General features: G+C 47.3%; 1 protein-coding gene across 8 annotated transcripts in view; it reads left to right on the top strand.

Annotated features, from left to right (window-relative positions):
• PHF21A (PHD finger protein 21A) overlaps positions 1 to 23,803 on the top strand; it is a 211,182-nt gene that overhangs the window by 175,213 nt on the left and 12,166 nt on the right. For 4 of the 8 annotated variants that reach the window (XM_036764211.1, XM_036764207.1, XM_036764203.1 and 1 more), the window contains 7 exons: positions 2,422 to 2,511; positions 4,116 to 4,409; positions 15,865 to 15,963; positions 16,435 to 16,486; positions 16,933 to 17,012; positions 17,447 to 17,507; positions 20,904 to 21,067. In XM_036764211.1, the coding sequence (XP_036620106.1) occupies positions 2,422 to 2,511; positions 4,116 to 4,409; positions 15,865 to 15,963; positions 16,435 to 16,486; positions 16,933 to 17,012; positions 17,447 to 17,507; positions 20,904 to 21,067 (840 nt within the window). Of the gene's footprint in view, positions 1 to 2,421; positions 2,512 to 4,115; positions 4,410 to 15,864; positions 15,964 to 16,434; positions 16,487 to 16,932; positions 17,013 to 17,446; positions 17,508 to 20,811; positions 20,835 to 20,903; positions 21,068 to 23,803 lie in introns of all 8 variants that reach the window. The other 4 variants (XM_036764210.1, XM_036764208.1, XM_036764205.1 and 1 more) reach the window with 3 other exon arrangements.

The following is a 23,803-nucleotide window of genomic DNA, read 5'->3' as shown; positions in this document are numbered from 1 at the left end:
ATCCGCCCAGCTGCCTGCCTGCCATCCAACCTACTTCCCTCCTTCTGGTTCTCAAGGGTGAAATTGTGTTCAGAATGTCTCCCTGAGACAGGTGACCCATACCCAGTGGATCCTTTCTGCTCCTGTCGGACGCATCACAATGTCAGAAAGAAATGAACTGTCTTGTGAAGCCATGCTGGCTCTTGGTTGTCATCCCCAGTTCCAGACCTCACTCACCATTCTGTCGGTAGGCCGGTCTAAAATTCTGCCTGGAACTCAAGTCGAGCCACTGTAGGTGTTGGAGGGCATTCCTCCCAAAGCCTGTATTTACAGGCTCCTCTTTAGTCCCCCTTTTAAAAATGGGGATGACTTTTCTCCAGGCTTGCAGCAGCACCGTCTGTTCCTCAGTCAGCACAGCCCTGCAGGAATCAGTGGCAGTAGATCCGAGGGCATGTGGTCCACTTGTGCCTGGTGCCTCGGCCTCCTTGAAGATGGCTGGCTGCTTGCCTGCTTTCTCCCAGCTTCTCTTGGGTCTCTGCTCCACTCCTCGTGGGCTGGCTGTGTTCTGTCCTTTCAGAAAAGAGCTGAAGAGCCCTCTCTTTTCTCAGCTTTTCACTGGCATCCTCCTTTCCATTTCTGATCCTCCTTTTTTCCTAGAGAGAACTAACCGAACGTCTTCCTGAAACTTGCCACGTGTTGGTGTTTCTCCTCCTCACCTGCCCCTGCTTCCACCTTATGTACGCACCCTATATATCTACATCATTCTTTTTCAGCAGCGGCCCCCCTTCCCTGGTCACTGCTTTTCTCTCACCATCTTCAGAATGTTATTCGTAAGTGCCTGCTGTACTGACTTCTCCTGTAAAACCAAAAGTCCTTGAGACTGAAAAGAGCTCACCCCGAATCTAGGACACGTTTCAGACGCTCCTGGCTTTTCCTCTGCTTTGCCATCACAAAAGCTAAGATGCAGTAGATCCTGCCCTCCCCGAGGTTCCCATCACTTCCACCCATTTCTCCTTATTGGTGAAAATCAAATCCAGAATAGAAGTTTTCCATGACTGATGAAATGACCCTGAAGTCAAGTCAGGAAATGCTCTGCTTCAGGAGGAGGGATTCTCTGGCTGATGCCTCGAGACATGAAGTCTCATGGGCGGAGATCTGATTCAAAGACTTGGTCTGTTGCCTGAGCTCCTTAATAGACTCCAAGGACTCTGGTTCTGTTGATGTTCTTCTAAGAACCTTTGAGAGCTTTTGTTTTTATGTTACCTTTATTTCCTAATATATCCTTATTTCTTCCCATACTAGGCCATTCCTTGGAACAAACAAATTTAAAGGGGATGGGGTAGTTCAGCAAATTTAACCAACACATCAGCTGGGTTTGCCAGCATGTGCAATGCTCCTTCCCCATGATGCCCCACCTCTGTCTGTAGAGGCGGACCACGCTCGGTCACGATTCTGTGATGTTCTGTGTCAGGTGTCGATGTAGCTGTATATGCATCGCGTAAGACGTCCTGGGCTTTTCTGTGTTCTTCCGCCTCCTTCTGTTGCAGTAACATTCAGTCATATGAAGTTTGCTGAGTCATTTCCCCAGAGATGGACATCGACTTTGTTTTCATTTCTGTACAGCTCCTCCCTATCCCCTTTTACCCAGTTGTTTTTGTTGAATAAAGTCTAATGTTCCAGGTTCATGTTTCAGTCCTAGGTTTCATTCTTCCAAGTCTCTTCTAAGATACCCAGGAAGTCAGATTTTCTTCCTTGTAGTGAGCTCTCTAAATCACTTTGCTCATTAACGCTGTCTTTGTACATAGACACCCAAGGTTGGAGGTTTGATTGCTTACTCCTTTTTCCAAGTTTTTTCTCCTTTTAATTCTGGGTATTTCTACTGCCATTTTTCCCTCCCACGCTAGAGTTACTCTTTATGGCATCTAGTGTAGTAGATGGATTTGGGCAGTTTTCCCTCTATCTTTTCCTTTTCAATTTAAAGCCTTTTTTATTAGAACTGCAAAATTCCAGGCAAAGATCTTCTCCCAAGTCCTCATCAGGTACACCCCATACCTTGGCCAGAAGCCCATTTGTTATTCGTACAATTTTAAGCCTGCTCAGATAAGAACCTTCTGTTGGGTGAAGAACCTTTTGGCTGGCCAGTCACACTCAACAAAACTTCCCTGTGTTGTAGAGCCAGTTTGGATTTTTTTGAATACCTAAGTGCAAGCGTTGAAGAGTTTCAAAGGAAATTGGCTTGGCTTGCTGCGCCAGCCATGTTGTACAGTTAGGTGTGTGATGGAAGAGAAAGGGGATTCATGGAAGAATGGGAGGGGGTGGAGCAGGGGGAGAACCCATCTTCCAAAGAAAAGTGAGCCTGAAAACACTCTTAGGGAGCGTAGCTTCAGTGTCCTGCGAGCAGACCATCTCCCCAGTTTAACCGTCTCTTTCATGTTTGCTTAGCAGGTTCAAGCGACACCTCCTCAGCCCATCAAAGTACCACAGTTTATCCCTCCTCCCAGACTCACTCCTCGTCCAAACTTTCTTCCCCAGGTAAGTAGGTGAAGACAAGTCCAGTGAAGGGAGACAGCCTAAGAGCTGTTCTGTTCAGGTCATGTTTGATGAATAATTCTGTACCCCACAAAGGACACGTCATTGGCACTTAACAAGACAGTCTTAGGACTAGGGTCAGGGAATAACAGACAGAATGTTAGAAATATTGTCTAGATTTGAAACACCCCTTAACTGTAAGGGGAACGGGAATCATTTGTCCAGATCCTTCCTGGTAGCAAGGAAGAGACAAAATGATTTCCAGAGGGGTTTTCTCCCCCTGTATTTCTTATGAACTTGTGGCTGTATGCTAACAACATAAAAAGTGAAGGAAGAAGCAGGAGTCGGCTTCACTAGCAGAGGACGGTCAAGTTCTGCCCTTACGTGTCAGGGAGCAGAGCACAGCACCCAGCACATGAAGGCGTGGCCACACTGGTTGACCCTGGGCACGTTGTCAGAGCCCCTTTCTTCTCATCTGTACAAGAGAAGTAGTGATGTGTACACTATCTAATGACAGAGTTGTTGTGAAAACCGTGGAAGTGTGTTCTTAGTGTCTTGTTAATGTGCAAAGGGTAGCAGTAGGTAGCCCCTGTAGGGTGTTCTTTCAGATATCAGACAGTGACCAGCACCCTGTTTTGGCACAGTTAAACTTCTGTTAGATTGACTTGCTGGGTAGGCAAGGGCCACCCTCACAGGAGTCTAGAACATAGGTTTCCAAAGTGGGTGATAGTACCCCCCTGGGGGAAGCTAGACTAATCTAGGGGGGTGCAGTTGGGGACATCGAATAAAAATAAGGTGGCAGTGGAAAGAGAGAAGAGAAGAGGATTTTGAAAAACCGTTCATACATGCTTCATCTGTTGTGTAACAGTTAAAGTCGTGATACATTATTTTCCAAATAAACACACAAAATGCAAGTTATAACTCATCAATGGTCAAGTCCACCGACAGGTCTTAATAAGCAAGTGTTGGCAGGCAAGTATCACACATTGTTGGGAAGTCCAGCTTGCATCATCAGGAATATGTACGTGTAATGACTTGTTACAGTTACATGATGCAACGTTGCATCATCACAATATCAATGTAGGAAAAAAACCACCAATTTACAATAAATTATTAAATTTCAAAAAAAAAACCATTAAAAGGTTAAAGAAAGTAGATTTCCAGGGGGGTGCTGAATGACTTTTTTTAAAAGAGGGTGGTAGGCCAAATAAGTTTGGGAACCTCTGGTCTAGAGCTTTTTCTAGGGTCACAGCAAAGGTGGGATGCCAGCTGAGAGCAGGGAATTCGCAGGCCAGGAATGTTGGAGGAGCTGGGACTCTGATGTCTGTAAAGAAGCTAAAAAGTGAACTGTGACCAGCTCTGCGTAGAGAGAAGAAACGTGATAGGTGTAGGTGCCAAGGACTCCTGAGCCCTGGATCGGGCATGGCCTGTGCCAGGGTTCTGTGAGAGCTGACAGCCTCTCTCGAGGCACTGGGCTCAGAGAGCATTTGCATCCAATGGGATGAATTACTTCAGGTCACTTACTAACTTTTGCTTCTCGCTCCCAGGAGATGCTTTGAATGAGAAGACAGTAAATCAGGGCTGCTCTTTTCTTTATTCCCCTGCAGGTCCGGCCCAAACCAGTGGCCCAGAACAACATCCCCATTGCACCCGCACCCCCTCCGATGCTGGCAGCCCCTCAGCTCATCCAGAGGCCTGTGATGCTGACCAAATTCACCCCCACATCCCTGCCCACATCCCAGAACTCTATCCACCCTGTGCGCGTCGTGAATGGGCAGACAGCGACCATTGCCAAGACGTTCCCCATGGCCCAGCTCACCAGCATCGTGATTGCCGCTCCCGGGGCCCGCCTGGCCGGGCCTCAGACTGTGCAGCTCAGCAAGCCAAGCCTTGAGAAACAGGTACCAGCTGCAGGGGCTCTACAGAGAACCATCCTGCCAGCATCCAGGGATGCTCAGCAGGCATCTGCAGGAGAGCATGGGCCCTCTGCTGGCTCTCCAAGGAAGCTCGCAGAGCGTGCTGTGGCTGCTGTTGCCTCACTCAGGATGCCGAGGCACGGGGTGGGGGGGCCCATGTAGTCAGAAGACACCACATTCGTTTCAGGCAGGTCAGAAACAAGAGCTTCACATCCCAGCTCTGACATAGTTGTTCTGGAAGTAAGGAGACGAAAAGAATCTGGCAAAGTCCTTTTCGCCCTCGAGGACAGAGACATTCTCAGCACCCCTGTCAAAGGCTGGCTTTCATGCAGACTTTCCAGTCTGTGTGTACCCTCAGAAAGAAAAAAGGTCAGAGCATCTCAAGGAAAGGGCCCTAGGACAGTAACACCCCCAGAAGGAGAAAACAGGATAGATTCAGGGCAGGTAGTACTTGTTCCGCCTTTCAGCAAAAACCAGTGATGGGGGGAGGAGAGCTCTTCCCAGAAAAGCAGGGCCATTTGGAAGAATGTTGTTGTTGACTCCTAAATGTAGCCCTGTCTATCAGAAAGCCCCTCTGCCTGGGGCCTTTTGGAAATGTGCTGTCCCAGGGCGAGGCTTACCAGACATGCTGCTGGTGCCTCTCTCTCTCCAAGGCCAAGAGCTGCTGGAACAGCCAGGATCACCTCCATCAATACTTAGCACTCCTCTCTGCAGGGTGCTGTGATAACTGCCAGGGACGGACATAGACGTGATGCAGAACCTGTTGTCAGTGAGTTTCTAATCTGACAGGAGGGTACCTGGTGCTGGCACCCAAAGAGCCACAACATAAGAAGCAATGAGATTCTGCTGCCACCTGCAAGAAGTCTGGGCAGAATGCTAGGAGATTTTAGGAAGGCAGCATCGCTCTCACTGCCATGGGTTTAGGGGGTTGGTCAGGGCCCTACCTTAGTGGTTGGGTCTTTAGGTTAGGAAGGGGATTCACCAGGGAGAAGCACAGTAAAGAAGAGAGGATCCAGTCGAGAAAGCAGGACCAGATGGGGGTGGGCAGAAAGGATTTCTCTTTGCCTGGAGGAGAATGTGAAGGGCTAGAAAGCTAGGTTGGATCCAGGTTGCGTAGGGCCTCAAATGGTAACATAAAGAATTTATACTTGTATTTGGCAGACGATCTAGAGCCCCTGAAGGTTTTTGAAAGAAAAAAATATGACCAGAGCAGAGACACATAGTACCAGAATCCCATTCTCCCAAAAAGACTCTTCACATATTTCTGCTCCCAGAAAATGACTCACAACACAGTGCTTTGAAGAACATTCATAAATGATTAATTTAGACAATAGATTTTTTTTCTTTTTGTTAACTCTCTCCTCTTCCCCTTCTGATAATGATACTTCCAAGGAAGAATGATTTTTGCTTCTCCTTCAAAAGTTTTTCTTCTGTTTTTTCTTCCCTTCCTGAATCCTAACCTTTTAGTGATGCCTGTGTGACCAGAATACTCAGTATTCTATTTTTGGCACAAATCAGCCAGAAATAGATGTATTAATTAAATCATTCTAAACATCTTAACTTAGAGTGAAAAAAATCCAAAGGAACAAAGATCTGTCATCCTTTTGAAAATCTCTGATAGCAATTTTCACTTATAATTTATAGTATTCCCAGACAAAAGACAAATTTCCACAGTCCAGATTAACCAGGAGGGCAGGATTTAGATGATCATTTTGATTCACCGTAGAGAACAATAGTAACTTTGAGAGCATTCTGGAAAATCCTTTTCCCAGAGTAGTTAAATCTGCCTTTTTTTTTTCATTTTTTTAATTTAAATTTATTTATTTGACATACTTAGTTTTCAGCATTGATTTTCACAATAGTTTGAATTACAAATTTTCTCCCCATTTCTACCCTCCCCCCCCACTCCAAGATGACGTATATTCTGGTTGCCCTGTTCCCCAGTCAGCCCTCCCCTCTATCACCCCCCTCCCCTCTCATCCCCTTTTCCCTTCCTTTCTTGTAGGGCAAGATAAATTTCTACGCCCCATTGCCTGTGTATCTTATTTTTTAATTGCATGCAAAAACTTTTTTTTTTGTTTTTGAACATCTAATTTTAAACCTTTGAGTTCCAAATTCTCTCCCCTCTTCCCTTCCCACCCACCCTCCCTAAGAAGTCGAGCAATTCAACCTAGGCCACATGTGTATCATTATGTATAACCCTTCCACAATACTCATGTTGTGAAAGACTAACTACCTTTTGCTCCTTCCCAACCCATCCCGCTTTATTGAATTTTCTCCCTTGACCCTGTCTCCTTTCCAAAGTGTTTGTTTTTGATTACCTTCACCCCCATCTGCCCTCCCCTCCATCATCCCCCCCCTTTTATTTTTTTTATCTTCCTCCCTCTTCTTTCCTGTGGGGTAAGATACACAACTGAGTATGTATGGTATTCCCTCCTCAGGCCAAATCTGATGAGCGCAAGGTTCACTCATTCCCCCCTCACCTGCCCTCTCCCCTCCTCCCACAAAACTGCTTCCTCTTGCCACCTTTATGTGAGATAATCCACCCCATTCTATCTCTCCCTATCTCCCTCTCTCAGTATGATGCTCTCTCATCCCTTAATTTCATTTTATTTCTTTTAGATATCTTCCCTTCATCTTCAACTCACCCTGTGTCACACATATATATACACATAGATATATACATACATACACATTCACTTATATATATACATAAACATATATATATATATATGCATATTCCCTTCAGCTACCCTAATACTGAGGTCTCATGAATCATCCATGACCCCTTTCCATGTAGGAATGTAAACAAAACAGTTCAACTTTAGTAAGTCCCTTGCAATTTCTGTTTCTTGATTACCTTTTCATGCTTCTCTTGATTCTTATGTTTGAAAGTCAAATTTTCTATTCAGTTCTGGTCTTTTCACTGAGAAAGCTTGAAAGTCCTCTATTTTATTGAAAATCCATATTTTGCCTTGGAGCATGAGACTCAGTTTTGCTGGGTAGGTGATTCGAGGTTTTAATCCTAGCTCCATTGACCTCCGGAATATCTCATTCCAGGCCCTTTGATCTCTTAATGTAGAAGCTGCCAGATCCTGGGTTATTCTGATTGGGTTTCCACAATACTCAAATTGTTTCTTTCTGGCTGCTTGCAGTATTTTCTCCTTGATCTGGGAGCTCTGGAATTTGGCGACAATATTCCTAGGAGATTTCTTTTTGGGATCTATTTGAGGAGGCGATCGATGGATTCTTTCAATTTCTATTTTGCCCCGTGGCTCTAGAATATCAGGGCAGTTCTCCTTGATAATTTCTTGAAAGATGATATCTAGGCTCTTTTTTTGATCATGGCTTTCAGGTAGTCCAATTATTTTTAAATTATCTCTCCTGGATCTATTTTCCAGGTCAGCGGTTTTTCCAAGGAGATATTTCACATTGTCTTCCATTTTTTCATTCCTTTGCTTCTGTTTTATAATATCCTGATTTCTCATAAAGTCACTAGCTTCCACTTGCTCCAATCTAATTTTTAAAGTAGTATTTTCTTCAGTGGTCTTCTGGACCTCCTTTTCCATTTGGCTAATTCTGCCTTTCAAGGCATTCTTCTCCTCATTGGCTTTTTGGAGCTCTTTTGCCATTTGAGTTAATCTATTTTTTAAGGTGTTGTTTTCTTCAGTGTATTTTTCGGTATTTTTTGGGGTCTCCTTTAGCAAGTCATTGACTTGTTTTTCATGGTTTTCTCGCATCCTTCTCATTTCTCTTCCCAATTTTTCCTCTACTTCTCTAACTTGCTTTTCCAAATCCTTTTTGAGCTCTTCCATGGCCTGGGACCAGTTCATGTTTTTCTTGGAGGTTTCTGTTGCAGGCTCTTTGACTTTATTAATTTCTTCTGTCTGTATGTTTTGGTCTTCTTTGTCAGCAAAGAAAGAATGCAGAGTCTGAGACTGAATCTCGGTGTGTTTTCGCTGCCTGGCCATAATCCCAGCCAACTAACTTGACCTTTGAGTTTTTCAGTGGGGTATGACTGCTTGTAGACTACAGAGTTCTATGTTCCACGTTTGGGGGGGAGGTGCCAGCTCTGCCGCACCAGCACTGCTCCTTCCCCAAGGACCCCCAACCCGAACTGGGCTCAGATCTTCGGCAGGCTGTGCACCCCTGCTCTGATCCGCCACTTAATTCCTCCCACCAGGTGGGCCTGGAGCCGGAAGCAGCAGCAGCCTTAGCTGCCCCACCTCCGCTGCCCCCGGGGCTGGAAGCCGAACCGCGAACTCCTTCCACTCCCGCAGCTTTTCCCACTAACCTTCTCAGCAGTCTTTGGTGTTTGTGGGTTGAGAAGTCTCGTAACTGCCGCAGCTCACTGAATCAGGGCGCTAGGGCATGCTCTGCCCGGTTGCTGGACTTGTTGGTCCACGCCGCTCAGGCTGGGCTCTGCTCCACTCTGTTCCCAGCTCCCAGCTCCCAGCTCCCAGCTCCGTGCGGGATAGACCTCACCCAGAGACCATCCAGGCTGTCCTGGGCTGGAGCCCTGCTTCCCTCTGCTGTTCTGTGGGTTCTGCCGTTCTAGAATTGGTTCAGAGCCATTTTTTATAGGTTTTTGGAGGGGCTCGGCAGGGAGCTCAGGCTGGTCCCTGCTTTCCAGCCGCCATCTTGGCTCCGCCCCACAAAGTACTAAATCTGCCTTTTAACCACTCTTCCTAAGGATTCTCCTTTTAACCTGGTCAGAGGTGAACTCAGGAGATGCTTCTTTTAATTACTTTTGGTCAGGTCATTACACTATTAATCCCTTTCAGAGAGTTTTCTTTCCTGGGCTGATCAGGCCTCTCCTTTTAGAAAGTGGTTAGGTCTCTGATAAGAGTGATAAAAAGGCTGAGGTAAGGCCTCCTTTGGGAATTACTTGTTAAAGATTGATGAGCTTTCCCAAGCAGATCAGATCAGACTTTGGACAAAGATACTAAGAAAAAATAATTTCTTAATATTACTAAATAAGATATTGGATGGAGAGGACATGAGAACCTCCATGTGCTTCCAGACCTGGCTGAAGTTAGTTTTTGAAGGTTTTTGTTTGTTTTTTAAAGGCTTTTGACATCAGGTAGGATACCAGTAGAAGAGCTGCCAACTAATTCTTAAAAAGGAAAATACTGTTTTTTTAAAAAGAGATTGCCTTTTTTCACTTTCCTGGGGGGAAAATATCCTCTCAGGCTTTATTCTTTTAGGTTGGCCTACCTCCTGGTATAGTAGGGTTATACTTAGAAAGACCTGGTCGTGGCAACAGAATCCATTCTCAGGATGTTCTGGTACCTAATTCAGCATAGTGTAATCCCGAGACCATTGAACTCAGAGTCAGAAAACCTGGGGTTGAAGCCGACCTCAGAGGCTTGTGTGAATCTGGACGCTTCTCCTTCTGCAGATGGGAATGATAGCCCTTGTGCTGCTGACTTCACGGGGTGTTTGTAAGGAAGGCACTGTGTGGCTAACTCTGAGCCGCCGTCTATGTGAGTCTTAGCTATTCTTTGTGATGGTGGTAACAGTACTAATAGTCCAGATCGTCCCACGTTCCTTTCCCCTTTCCTTCCCAATGCCATGTCATGGCTATTGAAAAATGCCCCAGCTAGCCAAAGAACAGCAGAAAGTGGTGCTGGCCTTGGGCACCGGGGATAGGCCTTCCCCCGCTGTTCCAGTTCAGGAAGCATTGACTCTCCTTCTTGGTATTAATCATGGGGTGCTGCACTAACAAGCCTCTTGGTATAGAATTAGAAGGCCTGACTTCTCATCCTGGCTTTGCCAGCCTTAATTATCTTCACCTCTGAGTCTGCATGCCACACACAGTACCCTGCCCTCAAGGGTCCTATGTCCTACTAGAATATGCAGTTTATAAACAGGGGCAGGATTTGAGAGAGGTCAGGAGGCGCTCCTGTTGGAGGTCAGTCAGTCAGTCAGTCAACAGGCATTTATTCAGTGCTTACCAGCCACCAGACCTTGCCCTCAAAGAGCTCCCATTCTAATAGGGCGGAGGGAGAGCTAGTTGGAAGATGATCCCCAAGAGAAGGCCTTAGCAGGTAGGAGGCCTGGGAATGGCCTCCCAAAGAAAGGGGTGGTGCTTCACCTGAGACTTGAAAGACCTGAGGGAAGCCGGTTTAGGGAGGCAGGAGGCAGGCCAGGTGTTCCAGCCAGTACAGAGGCAGAGCCTGTGGTAGAGGAGTAGCAACAAGCTAAGATCCAAGTAGCTGGATCTTAATAATGTGTAAGGAGTCAGGCAAGGAGGGGAGGAGACTGCCCAATGGTGAAGAACAAGAGAGTGGATGCTCGTCCTGGAGGTAACAGGGAGCCAGTGGGGAGAGAGGAGTGGCCTGCATTGTGGCAGTGGTGTAGAAGCCAGATCAGACAGGGACAGACAGTAGCTAGGGAGATTGAATAGAAGGATCGTGTAGTCCAAGCGAGGGGTGCTGAGGGCCTGTTCTAGGGGGCTGACTGAGAGGAAGGTAGAAATGACAGCACTGGACTACAAAAGAGGTGTGTGGTGAATGCAGGCGGGGAGCAAAGAGGACTGAGAACAAGTTCTGCTTTGGACATTTTGGGTTTGAAAGGCCTGGAGCAGGGGTGGGGAAGCTGCTGCCTCGAGGCCACATGTGACCCTCTAGAGCTTCAAGTGCGGCCCTTGGCCATTGGCAGTTGACTGAATCCAGACTTCACAGAACAAATCTCACATGTGGCCTCAAGGCCCCAGATTCCCCACCCCTGGCCTGGGGGATGTTCATTTTGAGACCTGGAGCTCCGAGAGACACTCAGGTTGGATGGATGGATGGATGGATGGATGGATGGATGGATGGATGGATGGATCAATCGATCTGGGAGTTATCTGCATAGAGATGGTAAGGGAACCTAGAGGAGCTCATCCAGATAGCATAGTGGATGAGAAGACAGCCCAGGAGATAGGGAGGGAGAAGGAGAGAACCCTAGAAGGAGAGAACCCTAATTTTCATCACTGGAAATCTTTGAAGACCAAATAATAGAATGCCCATCAGTTGGGAAAAATGTTTGGAGAGTACAGATGTCTTTGTATGTGAGTCACTCAGACCATCCAGGGCTAACTGGAATGGCATTTACAGCACCCCAAGAGTATATAAATAATTTATTACCTTATTAAAACATAACTAATAAAATTACTGGTTCATGCAGAACTGCCTGTAGCCTGAGGGTATGGGGTAGGGGCAACCAAGATACAGCAGAGGGGACCAAGAAACAACAATCTGACGGGTGGGGGGAGAACCAGGAGAGAACAGTTTCATGAAATATCAGAAAAAAGTGTTCAGGAGGGGAGAGGTAATAAGATCAAGAAGGATGAGGACTAAGAAGAGACCGTTAAATCTGGCATATCACCAGGAACTCTGGAGAGGACAATTGCAGTTGAATGATAAGGTCGGAAGCTAGACTTCAAAGGATTTAGGAAAAAGAGGGAATTTACATTGGCAGGGTGGGGGAGGGGGGATACAGATCTAGAGTGAAATATGGGGGGGTCGCTGTTTGAAGGGTATAGGAATAAGGGAGAGGGCAGTTAAATGAAAAATAGGGTTATCATATCAGCCAGGGATTCAGAATCACTGGGTTGGGAGTGAGTGTATGTTAACCCTTGAGAAATGAGTCCTGGCAGAGTATCATTGGCTGGAAGGAGGCACATCATCAGACAGATCAAACTGCTCCCACCCCCACACCCCCCCCGCCCCGCCCCAAGGTTCACCCTCCTGGTAGGTGATGATGTGTTCTGGAATCAGGGGTGGGGGGGGCAGGGTCTGTGTCCATGCAGACCCTTGAGGTATTTTGTATGTTCTCCTGAATCTTCCCGTCTTCAGGCAACATATCCTCAGGTTCCTTTGATCCTCATATGGGTGGTCTTAATCATGGCCTCCCTTCTTTGGACAGGCTCCAGCTTGTGCTCGTGCCTTATGTCTAACCCAAAGAAAGGCCTTTCCCATTAGTACCCAGTAGCCCCTGCTGCTATTGATGGCGACAAACTGCTAGACCAGGACAAGGGTGTGAAGGGCTTGGGGACCCATGGACAGATTTACCGGAAAATAAAGTATACAGGAGCAGCTTATATGAATATATGGAGCTGAGAGCTAGGAGGAGCCCTGCTGGTCTTCTCCTCCAGCTGCCTCATCAACAGACCTAGAGCCGGAGCCTACGCAGCCTAGAACCCGGGTCTTCAGAGTCCCAGCTCAGTGTTCCTTCTCCCCCAGCTGCAAAGGCTGGTATCCTGTTCCTGCCCAGGGATTCCTTCACGTCATTTCATCTTTATAGACACTATGTTGTACCCTGGGTTGATCTAGCCTTTGGTGACCCATTAAAAAAGGAACAGATTCAGTGGGTCCAGAATCTGATAACATCATTGATCAGGCATCCAATGTAACTATGGAAAAAACAGCCAAGTTGCTGCACAGTTTAACTTCCAGAGGCCCCAGGTAATGCCTCTCCCTGCCAAAAAAGAAAGAATTGCAAGATAGCATCATTTCTCTGTGTTGTCCCAAATCCCACTCTTTCTCTTAGTAAACTCTAGTTTTCAGACCTTCCTCCCTAAAAGTGGGACTATACGAAGAGAATTATCAGCTGTGTTGCTGCTAATGACGTAGATGTAAAATTCTTTTGACCCTGCTTTGATACTATTATTTAAAGCGTCTGTGATTTTATGCTTCCAACAATGCAGATCACAACCCCCTCTGTGCCTTCATAGATGGTCCTTCACAAGCAGTCTGATCAAGGAACATTTCTCAGGCATCCATGTGGTGCTTAGCTGCAGTGGGAAACATTGTCAGGGATCTCTGATTTCATAAACATGCCTATTTCCTCCATCACTGCAAATCTCACCCCTTTATGTGACTTAGTAAATGTTCACGCCTAGTTTCTATGGCTGGAAAAATAAATTACCCTATATAGCTATATATAAATCACCCTATAAATAAATTTATATTAATTTATTTTATGTATTTTAAATAAATTTAAAAATTAATCACCCTATAAATCACCTCTCCATCCTTAGCTAAACTGATTGTCACAAAACATACACCTGCACACAGCTTGGTAGGACCTGCCAGGACTTCCACTTGTCCAGCATAGCTTTGTGGGACCCATGGTCAACTCTTGGCTGCAAACCAGAAGAACCAGTTATGTAATTATGAAACAAACTTTAAAGGATTTAGGAATTCTGTTCAATACAGTGACCAGTCCTGTCTCCAAAAGACACACAGGCAAAAACCTCTTGTCTTCCACCCATTTGTTGCAAGGGAATTTTTCTCTTCTTTTTAATTGGGAGGGTAGAGGAAAAGAGAGACAAGGCAGAAATAGTCATACCCCAAAGGAGGGCCAGTGAAACATTTTTAATTGCACAGAAAAGAACAAAAGGATGTTCAGAAAGAAGCCTAGAGAAACGGTACAATTTTGAAAGTAATATATGGAATTTATTGTTATGTCATACAAAATGGATATTCATAGTTTCATTTTCAATCCTTTTTGTGTTCTCCTTTGTATGGTTGGTGTCCTTCATGCTCAAAAAATACTAAAACATCACCGTCGGGGACCACGTAAACGTCTGACCATGGTTGATCGGATCAGTACAAGCTTGGGAGACTACCACAGCTGGGCCCAAATAGTCCCTATGAACATTTGGAAAGGCTTATTTTTTGAAGGGTATTAAGTTCAGGATAAAAAAGAATATTAAAAATAGAGAATCAGTGTTATTGAAAAAGTCCTCATCCTATAGCCATCCTGAATTTAGCTAAACTGGTCTTTGAATGACAGACCCCCCAGCCAAGCAGAGGTTTTTTCCAGCATCGAAGTCCTGCTGCTTCCCATTAGGAATAAATAAATTATTAGATTATGTCGGTGTTGATACAACACTCTGTTTATTTAAGTGATTGTTGTCCTTATTCAGAACAGTGGAATGGAAATTCTTGAAACAGGAAAAAGTCCTAAGTTACATTGATGTTTACAGTTTTGTTTCCACATTTTCACACACCCTTTTGGTGTTTAATGGGTAAAGCCTTCTTTGGTTAAAAAGAGAGGTGTTGTCTTATGCACTGGCTTCTCTCCTCTGGGCAGGTGGAAGCCTTCCCTGCTCCAGGAGACTTGCTAGCTTTGGTATAGTCACTGTTGTGCAAATGAGCCTGGATGAAGAGGGTAGATTATGCATCTGATGCCCTTGAAGTGTCTCTCCTGCCTGTCTTGGCCTAGATTGCCTTTCTCCTGGCAATTGCTTCTCAAGTATATGATCCAGTTGTGTTTAAATACCCAAGCAACAGAGCCGTTGCCACTTCTTCTCTTAGATTATGGAGGAGCCTCTCCCCAGGACTTCCATGAAATTTGTCCTTATCTTCAGCCAAGGTTCTCCTTGTGTCCTGCCAGATGCTCTTTACGCCCTTTGGACATTTGTAGTGGTCCGTTCACTTGGGCAGTCATGAGGTAGAACACTCTTCTAATCTTTCTCCTGACTCAGTCCCATGGGGCTGTTCATGAGTTTGGTTGCCTTTATCTGAATTCCTTCCAACCTGTCTCCATCCTTTTGTTACGGAGCACCAGCTTCTTCTTGATAGAGTTCTGCAAAGAGAAATTGATCCTTTGGCATCATCTCCAGCTCCACCCTTTGCTTGGGTGTGGAAGTGGCGGATTGTCTTCTCCCCGGCCTCATGCTCTCCTAGCCATAGCTCCATTCACCTGGTTCCTGCTCAGCAGATGGTTGTTCATGCGTTTTACTTCAACCCCTAGGTGTGCCCGTGTACATCTCTAAAAGTTATTCCTGTTACTGTTGTTCCTCCCCCTGTTTATGCCCCACCTGTCTGAGCACCACTCCTGGTTTATCATACCCCACAATGGATGTCCAGTTGGTTGACCCCAGAGAAGAGTTTATTTCAGCTTGCCTCAGGACCAGGCCAGTTGTTACAGCATGAGGAGAAAGGCAAATGCATCATCCAGATAGATTGGAAAGATTTAACTGAGCTGCTGTTGTTTGGAAATAGTTGGTAATGTTGGAGGTCTTTTTGCACCTTATGATCAGATAGATCTCGAAGCACCCTGTGGACAGTTGAACATTTCAAGCCGGTCATGCTGGCCTGACACTGGGGAAATGCCCCCTGAGCCTACGAGCCCTGAAGATCAGAGAGGGCAGCCTCTTTGACTCCTGCAGGTTACACGTGGATGTTTAGTGCTCGTTTTGACCATTCAGGCTGCTGCAATTCTGCATGTTTTTTCTGATTGTGGAACATAATATTTTACCTGAAAATTTGCTTTTTATTTTTTGCTAAAGTAGAACCTGTAATAATGACTCTGGTTAACATGCTACCAATTTGTACTCATATCCCTGTTGTTGTTGCTGTGGGTGGCAGCAAAAGTGCTGAGCTTGTACTTTTCTTTTCATGAAAAAAGAGATTCTAAACTTTGGCATTTGGTTTTCCTCTCCCAGACCATTAAATCGCACACGGAAACAGAAGAGAAGCAGGCAGAAAGTCGAACCATCACCCCACCTGCTGCGCCTAAGCCAAAACGAGAAGAGAACCCACAGGTATTTATCAAGAAATAAAGACTGTGCCCTTCCAGAGACACATACCAGGGCCCCTCTTGCCGGACACAGCTCTACATGTATTCCCACAGAGAAAGCCCCTTGCCTTGTGGTGTTCTCTCTCTGAAGTTCAGTAATTGCATTCCCTGGGGAATATGGAGGAAAGCATTTGAGAATTTGGAGTCCCTTGGGTAGGATTACTGGGTGCCCAATAAGTCTTCTTCATTTGAGAGACTTCTTTTGGACAGTAGCTTTTACATTCATGGGGAAAGTCGAGGCCTGAGAGCACAGCCTGTTTCACTTGCTGTTGGCGTAGACAGCCTTCCCACTTATGAGCCAAAGGGTCTGGGCTTTGGCCTTGACTTCTCTCCTTGTAGTCCTCAGCCCCTTGTGCCGGCTTCCCCATAGGTTAGTGAGGAGCCTGAGTTTATCATGATGACCCTAAAGTATATTTGTTTTCTTTCTTTGGCACAGAAACTTGCCTTCATGGTATCTCTAGGGCTGGTGACGCACGACCATCTAGAAGGTAAGAAAAGGGAAAAGAAAAATGTTGCCCGGGTGGGGGCCTGTGCCTTTGTTTCTGAAGCTTTCCTCCTGCCTAGCCCCATGCCCTAAGCAGAGCAGGCATTGATTTGTTGTTGCTGCATGAAGAAGTGAATCGTGGGACAGAAAATGGCCTCTGCACAAAGCATGTTTACTTTGGTCATTTCTGGCAGGGAGGAGTGCCTCTCCATTCTTGACTGGGAGTCTTGGTCTTGATTTCTGAGTGTTCCCCTCCTCTGATGGCCCATGTTACTTCCTGCCTGGCTGCAGCCGTGCTCCTCTTAGTGGGAGTAGGTGAGCTCGATGCCAGGCACAGGGCCCGGGAGCTGCCGGCTTGCAGAACCTCATCTCCAGGTGCCCAGCCTGCCAGGGGAACAGGGTACTCTCTGGAACTGTCCTTTGCTGGTCTGATCCTCTCCTTCTCCCTAGAAATCCAGAGCAAGAGGCAAGAAAGGAAAAGGAGGACAACAGCCAACCCCGTGTACAGTGGAGCCGTGTTTGAACCCGAGGTACTTCCAGCCAGAGTTTGGGGCCTGGTCCTCACTGCTGCTTCTTTGGGTGGGGGGCTGCTTCCTCGCTGAAGCCCCAAAGCAGTGCCCTCACATCTCCCCGGCCTAGGGCAGTGAGCCATGCCTTCTAGTGGTTCCCCCTCTATTGTCCCTGAGTTTGAACAAGCACAAGCCCAGGATAGAACTGTGAGTTGTTATGGGACCTGTGCAGTGCTAGGCGGGCTCTGAGCATAGACGTCGCAGGCCCTTGAGGGTTACGAGGTGGTGGGGTCTGAGAGCTGGGTCTCTTGGCAGTAAGACCTGTTAGTGCTGAGATCTGAAGGTGATGAGGCCCTAAAAGGTAACTTATGGACAGTCACCAAGTCCCATATTTTCAGTTTGCTCACATTGCGTGCATTTAATAATAGCTGCATTCCCTTTTTGTGTTCCCCAAGCGTAAGAAGAGTGCGGTCACGTACCTGAACAGCACAATGCATCCTGGGACCCGGAAGAGAGGTGAGTGTCCTTCAGTAGCACCCCTTGCTAATGCTCTGCTGTCTGTTTGTGCCCTGCATCCGGCCCGAAAATTGTCCTTATTCATTGAGAATAGGAAGAGGAAGATTAAGGGATTTCTCGTGAAGGTTGTTGATGTTTAACCGAAAGATGCAGGGGGTGGCTTCAGCGCCACCTTTCTGCCCCATGCTTACCAGGCCATTCACTAAGAACACAGCGTGCTGAGTACATACCCTCTCAGCATCCCCCAGCAGAGCGGAGCCTTCTGTTGTTAGGGGCCTTTTCCTACCAGCTGGGTCCTGCTGCCGCCAGGAGGCAGAGTGGGATGCTTCAGGCTTTCTAGGAAGGGCAAGTAAGTCATATGGAATGCCCCATGTATGTGAGAAAAGGTTATCCAAATACTCTCAAGAAGCCAGGAAAGCCCAGAGATGCCCATCCGTTCCTTTCAGGCCTCACTCTTGACATTCTATGCTGCTTTCAGAGGCGGAACTCTCCTTCAGAGTGCAGCATGAGTTCTCTACACTGGTCTGAATGGGCTGACATGGGATTGGTCCTGTAAAAAGGGTCCCCAGGGGCTCTTGGGACATCCATGAGACATCCCAGGGTCTCTTTCTCCATGTGATATAGTATCCCTGAATCCCCGTACAAGGAGGCTAGGAGGGTGAGAGAGCATGATAATGCTGTCCGGACTCAGACACCAAGTATGTGGGGGCCTGGGAGAGGTTGTCTGCTATGTTACTGTGCCTTGAGTTGGTGTCCCACCAAAGCCACACATGCAGAGATGACTCTTATTTTCAGAAAACTAGAAAAAAAAGGAAAAGACCCCCCCCTCAAATGGTAGCAGATTCTAATATGAACAAATACTAACCATCAGGAATTTCTTCCCAATATCTAAACTAAGCCCCTTAGAGGGCCAGAAGATGAGGAATGGGAGACCGACAAGGAGGAGCTAGTAGCTAGAGTGGGAGAGAATGGGCAGGGGGGGAGGAAGGAACCCCTTCACCTTAGCGTCTGTGAGGGAGGGGAAGAAAGAGGGAAGTAATCAGTTGTGCACCTTAGATTGGGCCAAGAGTGTCCCATGGACTAGAATTCTACAGGGGAAGTCAGCCCACATCTGAGACTCCCGTGAGGAAGAAATGGGGGAGCTGGCTAAAGAAACCAATGTGTCTGTACAGGGAACTCATCAGGAAACAGATTTTTTTTTAAAGACGTGCAGGCAGTGGAAGCAGGGATAGGTAATGAGTATAAAGGCCAAAATGTGATGAGGTCCAGGAAGAAGTGGGTCAGAATGAACTGAGGCCAGGGAGGAAAAGGGATAGGACCTCACAGGTAACTGAAGGAAGGGAGAGCTATTCTCCCAGCCAAGGACAGTGATCCTGGGCCTGGAAACGAGAGGGAAAAGCTTAAGCGATAGGAAGTAGAAAAGTAAGGGGATGAGAAGGGTGAAAGACAACACTGGGTACCACCGACGCGTCCATGTCACCAGGACCCAGACCTCTCAAGGGACTTGGAACCTGGTCAGTAGAATTGCGAAGTCGGTCTCAGGGAAGAGACCAGTGAGGGAGTCTGGCTTTGTTCTTGGCAGAATTCTAGAGCAGAAAATTAAAGGGAGAGAGGGCCAATGACCCCATAGAGCCATCACGACTTGAGCAAGAACAAGTCTTTTTTTTTTCCTTTTATGACAGATTTATTAAACTGGTCCAAAGGACCAGGATTCAAGTCCTCCTTCTGACTATACTGGCTTGTGACCCCTGGGCAGTTCACTTAATCTCTCAGTCCCTATGGCAGCTCTCATATCAAGTTACATGTGTAGAGAGAGTTTGCTTACCTGGGCATCCCCTGTACTGCTGAAGCCACAGGTCCAGTTCACTTCCTTCTCCTAATCTACAGGATCAGGGAATGCTGTAGATGAGATGTGACCCAGGGCTTGGCAAAGCGTTTGGTGAAGGCCCTCTCTCTGGCAAGAGCAAGAGGAAGGAGTGGGCTACAGTTGGACAGCTTCCAAACTGACTGCATAGCTAGGCCCAAAGAAAAATCATTAATGTCATCATTTCAGCTTGGAAAGAGGGCTCCAGTCGAGTGCCCCAAGGATCTATGCTTGGACCTGGGCTGGGTTTTTTGTCAGTGACATCAGATTTGCAAATGATGTGAAACTAGGTATGATAACAAACATGTTAGATGTTGGGCTTGGGATCCATAAGTCTCTCTCTCTCTCAGCCATAAAAGAATGGACAGAATTGAGTGAGTGGGAAAGAATGAGGCTAAACTTAACGCTGTATACTGGGTTTAGAAATCAGCACACTAAGAGCGGCTGGATAAGTCAGTGCAGAGGGCCTGTCTCTTTGAGCACAGTCCCATGGCCAGGTTAGCACCAGCAGGTCACAGTCTCTCTAACAGATAGCTCAGCCTTCAGGCCCTGTTCCCCTGGTGATGGGCACTTCTGTCCAGCCTCTGGTCTTCCTTTTCGTTTTCCTTTATGTGTGCTGACTCTGCACTTCTGATGACTGGCAGCTTAGAGGCACTGAGGACAAGGGATCTGTCTCCCACGTGTCATGGTACAAGTGGGGCTGTCAGACCTGGAGCCGAGTAGTGGGAGCCTCTAAGGCTGCTGCTCTAATCCGACCCCTCAGCCAGTGACCTTGCTGGGCAGGGGGCCCCTCAGGGGACTTGGGAAGAAACTCCCTTTTCAGACTTCTGCCTTTATACATAGTTTATGGAGAGGACTGGTAAATGTAAAACTTGTCAGTCACCCACTGAAGTGGGAGAAAGGAGAGAAATTCATTGCTAAGCCCAAGACATCTTTTTAGATCTTTCCCTGAATCTGCTAAGTGGAAAGGGGGATTCATTCAAATATCGCTTCGAGCTGCTTCTGCCCGTGTTTAGATGCAGAATGAGCATGTTGTGAGCCAAAGAGAGGAGGAGGAAGAGGGTCCTGGGCAGTGAGCCCTAGGATTAAGGGTGTGCGCAACAGATCCATGGAAGCTGGATTAGAAATCAGAGAGAACAGATATTCTCTCCCTGGATCCTTAGCTTTGAGCTCCCCATTGGGATCATGCATCTGTTTTCTCCCCTGAAATTAAAGGCCATAGAAGTCCAGGGCCTTGCTCTAAGCTGCCCCTGGCAATGATCCGGTAGCGCAGCTTAGGGCCTTCCCTCCCTCTCTGAGGCTCTGTGCATCTTGGCTGCACTGCTGCTGTGAGAGTCACATCGATGTTTCTAATGACATTTAAATCTCAGCTTCTCTTCCTTTCTTTGTGACTGTTGTACTAACCTCCTGTCTGCTCCCTCACTTCCTTTTCCATGCTAGCCAATGAGGATCACTGGCCAAAGGTATGTAAGATCATCTTCCCCTCTCTCCCCTTCCCTCCTCCCCTTTTGTTCCCTTCTCTCGGCATGTAGGTCGTCCTCCAAAATACAATGCGGTGCTGGGCTTTGGAGCCCTGACCCCAGCATCCCCCCCATCCAGTCATCCTGACTCCCCTGAAAACGAAAAGACAGAGACCACATTCACTTTCCCTGCACCTGTTCAGCCTGTGTCCCTGCCCAGCCCCACCTCCACAGACGTAAGTAATCTGGAAACATTTTCTTTCTGAGAGCTTAAAATTGGGGGTAAATGCTCTCAGAGGCTGCCTCCTTACTCAGCACGCTTGCTAGATGTGACCCCTTGCGGTAATATTGTGATCACCCAAGGACATTCCACAGCCTCAGATGAGGTCCTTCTGGAGCCATGGGGCTGGCCATGCTATTAAGCATCTTAAGATGAAGCCAGGATGCCCAGACCCAGATTTGGGGTGACTGGACACCCAATAAGTAAGGAGATTTGGTTCTTGTAAATGAGCAGCATTAATTTTTCCATAGTCATCTACACTTCAATTTTGAAAATGATCATCCAACATCAGGCTTTAGTTCTCCAGACATTCTTGTGCCCAGTTTCATGTGGCTAAAGGCAGCTACAGAGACTTGCCTTCAGGGTGAGTGGAGTGGGTCAAACACAGATTACTAGGGAGGCCTTGCTACAGATCACTCACTTCACATCCACCAGTGTGTGAACTGAGACCCCAATAGTGGATCGCCACTTAGACCAGTAGCAGGAGAGAAGCCCACTCCTCATCTAAATCACAAAGTTTGTGTCCTTGGGCAAAATACCCTCTGGAATTGGCCCTCCTCAGAGAACCTTGAGCTTGCTGAGAGCAGTCCAAGCAGAATCCTCGGGAGTTAAGAAATAAGGAATGAGCCCTGAGTGCCAAGGCTGAGCTCTGCCTCCTCCTCCTCCTTGGAGGGCACAGGCCAAGGTCACTGATTGGCCCAATTAGGACTTGAATTCCTTCTGTCCTTCGGATAAGCACTTAGTTGGACCCTGGCACAACATAGATGATCCCATTGCCAAAGGGACCCACAAGCTCACAGAGCTCTTGGTGGGAGCCCCCACCAGGTGGCAGATCCCTGTTGAGAAACCACTGCTGCGTTCCTGCCCACGAGCCTTTGTGGGGGGACATTTTTATTAGAAAGACTGAACCCACAGGGCCTGCCAGGATCAGATTGCAAACCAAAAGCTTTAGTCTGATTCCACATTGTTCTTTTTAGAAGACTGGATTTGGAAATCACTAGATCTGCTGCTCAGAGCCCCCTTTAGTTACATCCAATGGAATGGATTTTTTAAAAAGATGAGTTGACTTCTACGTTACACTTCCCCCAATAGTGGCAATGATCAAAATCACCAGACAGAGCCCTGCATGTTTGCTGCTGGGGAGCACGAGCCCCAGCAACATTCATTAAACAATTAACAGTAGAGAGGCTAGGTGTTCCTAGGGATCAGGAACTATCTAGAGGAAGCTGGGACTGTGGGACCCGGCTGGTCACTCATGTGCCAATGTACCCTGGGCTACCGCCATCCCTGGCTTTTAGAAGAGAAGGACCTTGGGCAGAGTGATGGGGTGTGTGCGGTGTGTGTGTGTGTGTGTGTGTGTGCATGTGCATGTCTGTGTGTGCACGTGCGTGAGCGTGTCCGTGTGTCTGTGCATGTGTGCGCATGCGTGTGTGGCATTATGCGCATGCGTGCGTGTGTGTGTGTGTGTGTGTGTGTGTGTGTGTGTGTGTGTCCGTGTGTGCTTTTAACAAGTATGATGGTTGCAGCTGACTGGGACCAGGGCTCCCTGCTGGTGTCATAGCTTAGCCCTCTATCAACTTGCCATTTGATTCACAGTAGTCATTATCAATGGATCTCCAGACCTGAAATCTTTTATTCCGTACAGTATTTTATTGGGCCTCCCCAGCCCTGTCCTTGTGCTGAGAAATAACTTGATAGGGGCCAAAGTGGCTTCATGTTGTATGCTCCTTCCCATAGGCGCCCCAGAGGGGTTAGCGTTTCCCTGTGTGAGGAGGAGGCCTAAGGGGCCTTCCATTCTCCGCCCCACAAATCAGCAGAGCTCAGTTGGGCCTCACACATTCCCTTATTTCTTAATTGAAAACTTCCTTGACAAAGATAAATCAAGCCACAAAGCCTCTTTTGTCAGTGAGCTTGCTGGAGCTGCTGCCATCATGCACAACCAGGGGCTATGAGGCATGCAGGGTTGACCCTCTGAAGAGGGCATCCCCACCTTCGGGCAGTGGTTAGATGAAGAGTAGAACCTTAAAAGGGAGAGCAGCTTGTCACCCCAGGTTTGGCCGTTTTTACAAATGGGCCAAGTATCTAGTTTACTGCCCAGAGGTAACATTTCCCTGTTAATAAAGATTAAAATCTGCCCATTTGTACTGTTGTAAGGATGTTCACTCCCTGGTTCTAGGTAGCTAGACTACCTGGTGAGAGAATAGAAAACTTCCCTTTCCTTGAGGAGGAACTCAGAAGCTTCCATAAGCAGGGATTCCCTCCCCCTCTTGTCTAGGGGTCCCACAGGCCTCCCGATACTCTGTCACCACAGCCTCAGGATTTCCTTCTGGCCACCAGCTGAGTGCGGCTTCTCTCTTAGCCAGTCTTTTGTCCGTCATGTGGAGTCTCTGATGAGGCCCATAGATCGGGCAGCCTAGATGCTGACGGCCCTCCAGGGGCCCTGGGGTTTCCTCTGAGTCACACTCTGGGCTCAAGCGGCAGCTCCCTTCGTCCTCAGCCGGCTGTCATCACAGTCCTGCTTGGAGAGGGGCAGAGCTGTAGCTTGCCCAGACCTGCTTGGGGTGCTTTTGTGGGGCTCTTGTCCCCTTCTGGTGCACAGAGCCTGGCCTAGCTAGCATAAGGGCTTCATAAAAGTCTATTGACTAACTGGCTGCCTGCTGCCTGGGTGGCTTTGGGCAGGTCCCTCTCCCTC

The sequence above is a fragment of the Trichosurus vulpecula genome, chromosome 6 (assembly GCF_011100635.1).
Source record: "Trichosurus vulpecula isolate mTriVul1 chromosome 6, mTriVul1.pri, whole genome shotgun sequence".
NCBI lineage: Eukaryota > Metazoa > Chordata > Mammalia > Diprotodontia > Phalangeridae > Trichosurus > Trichosurus vulpecula.
This window is presented reverse-complemented; position numbering and strand designations above follow the sequence as displayed.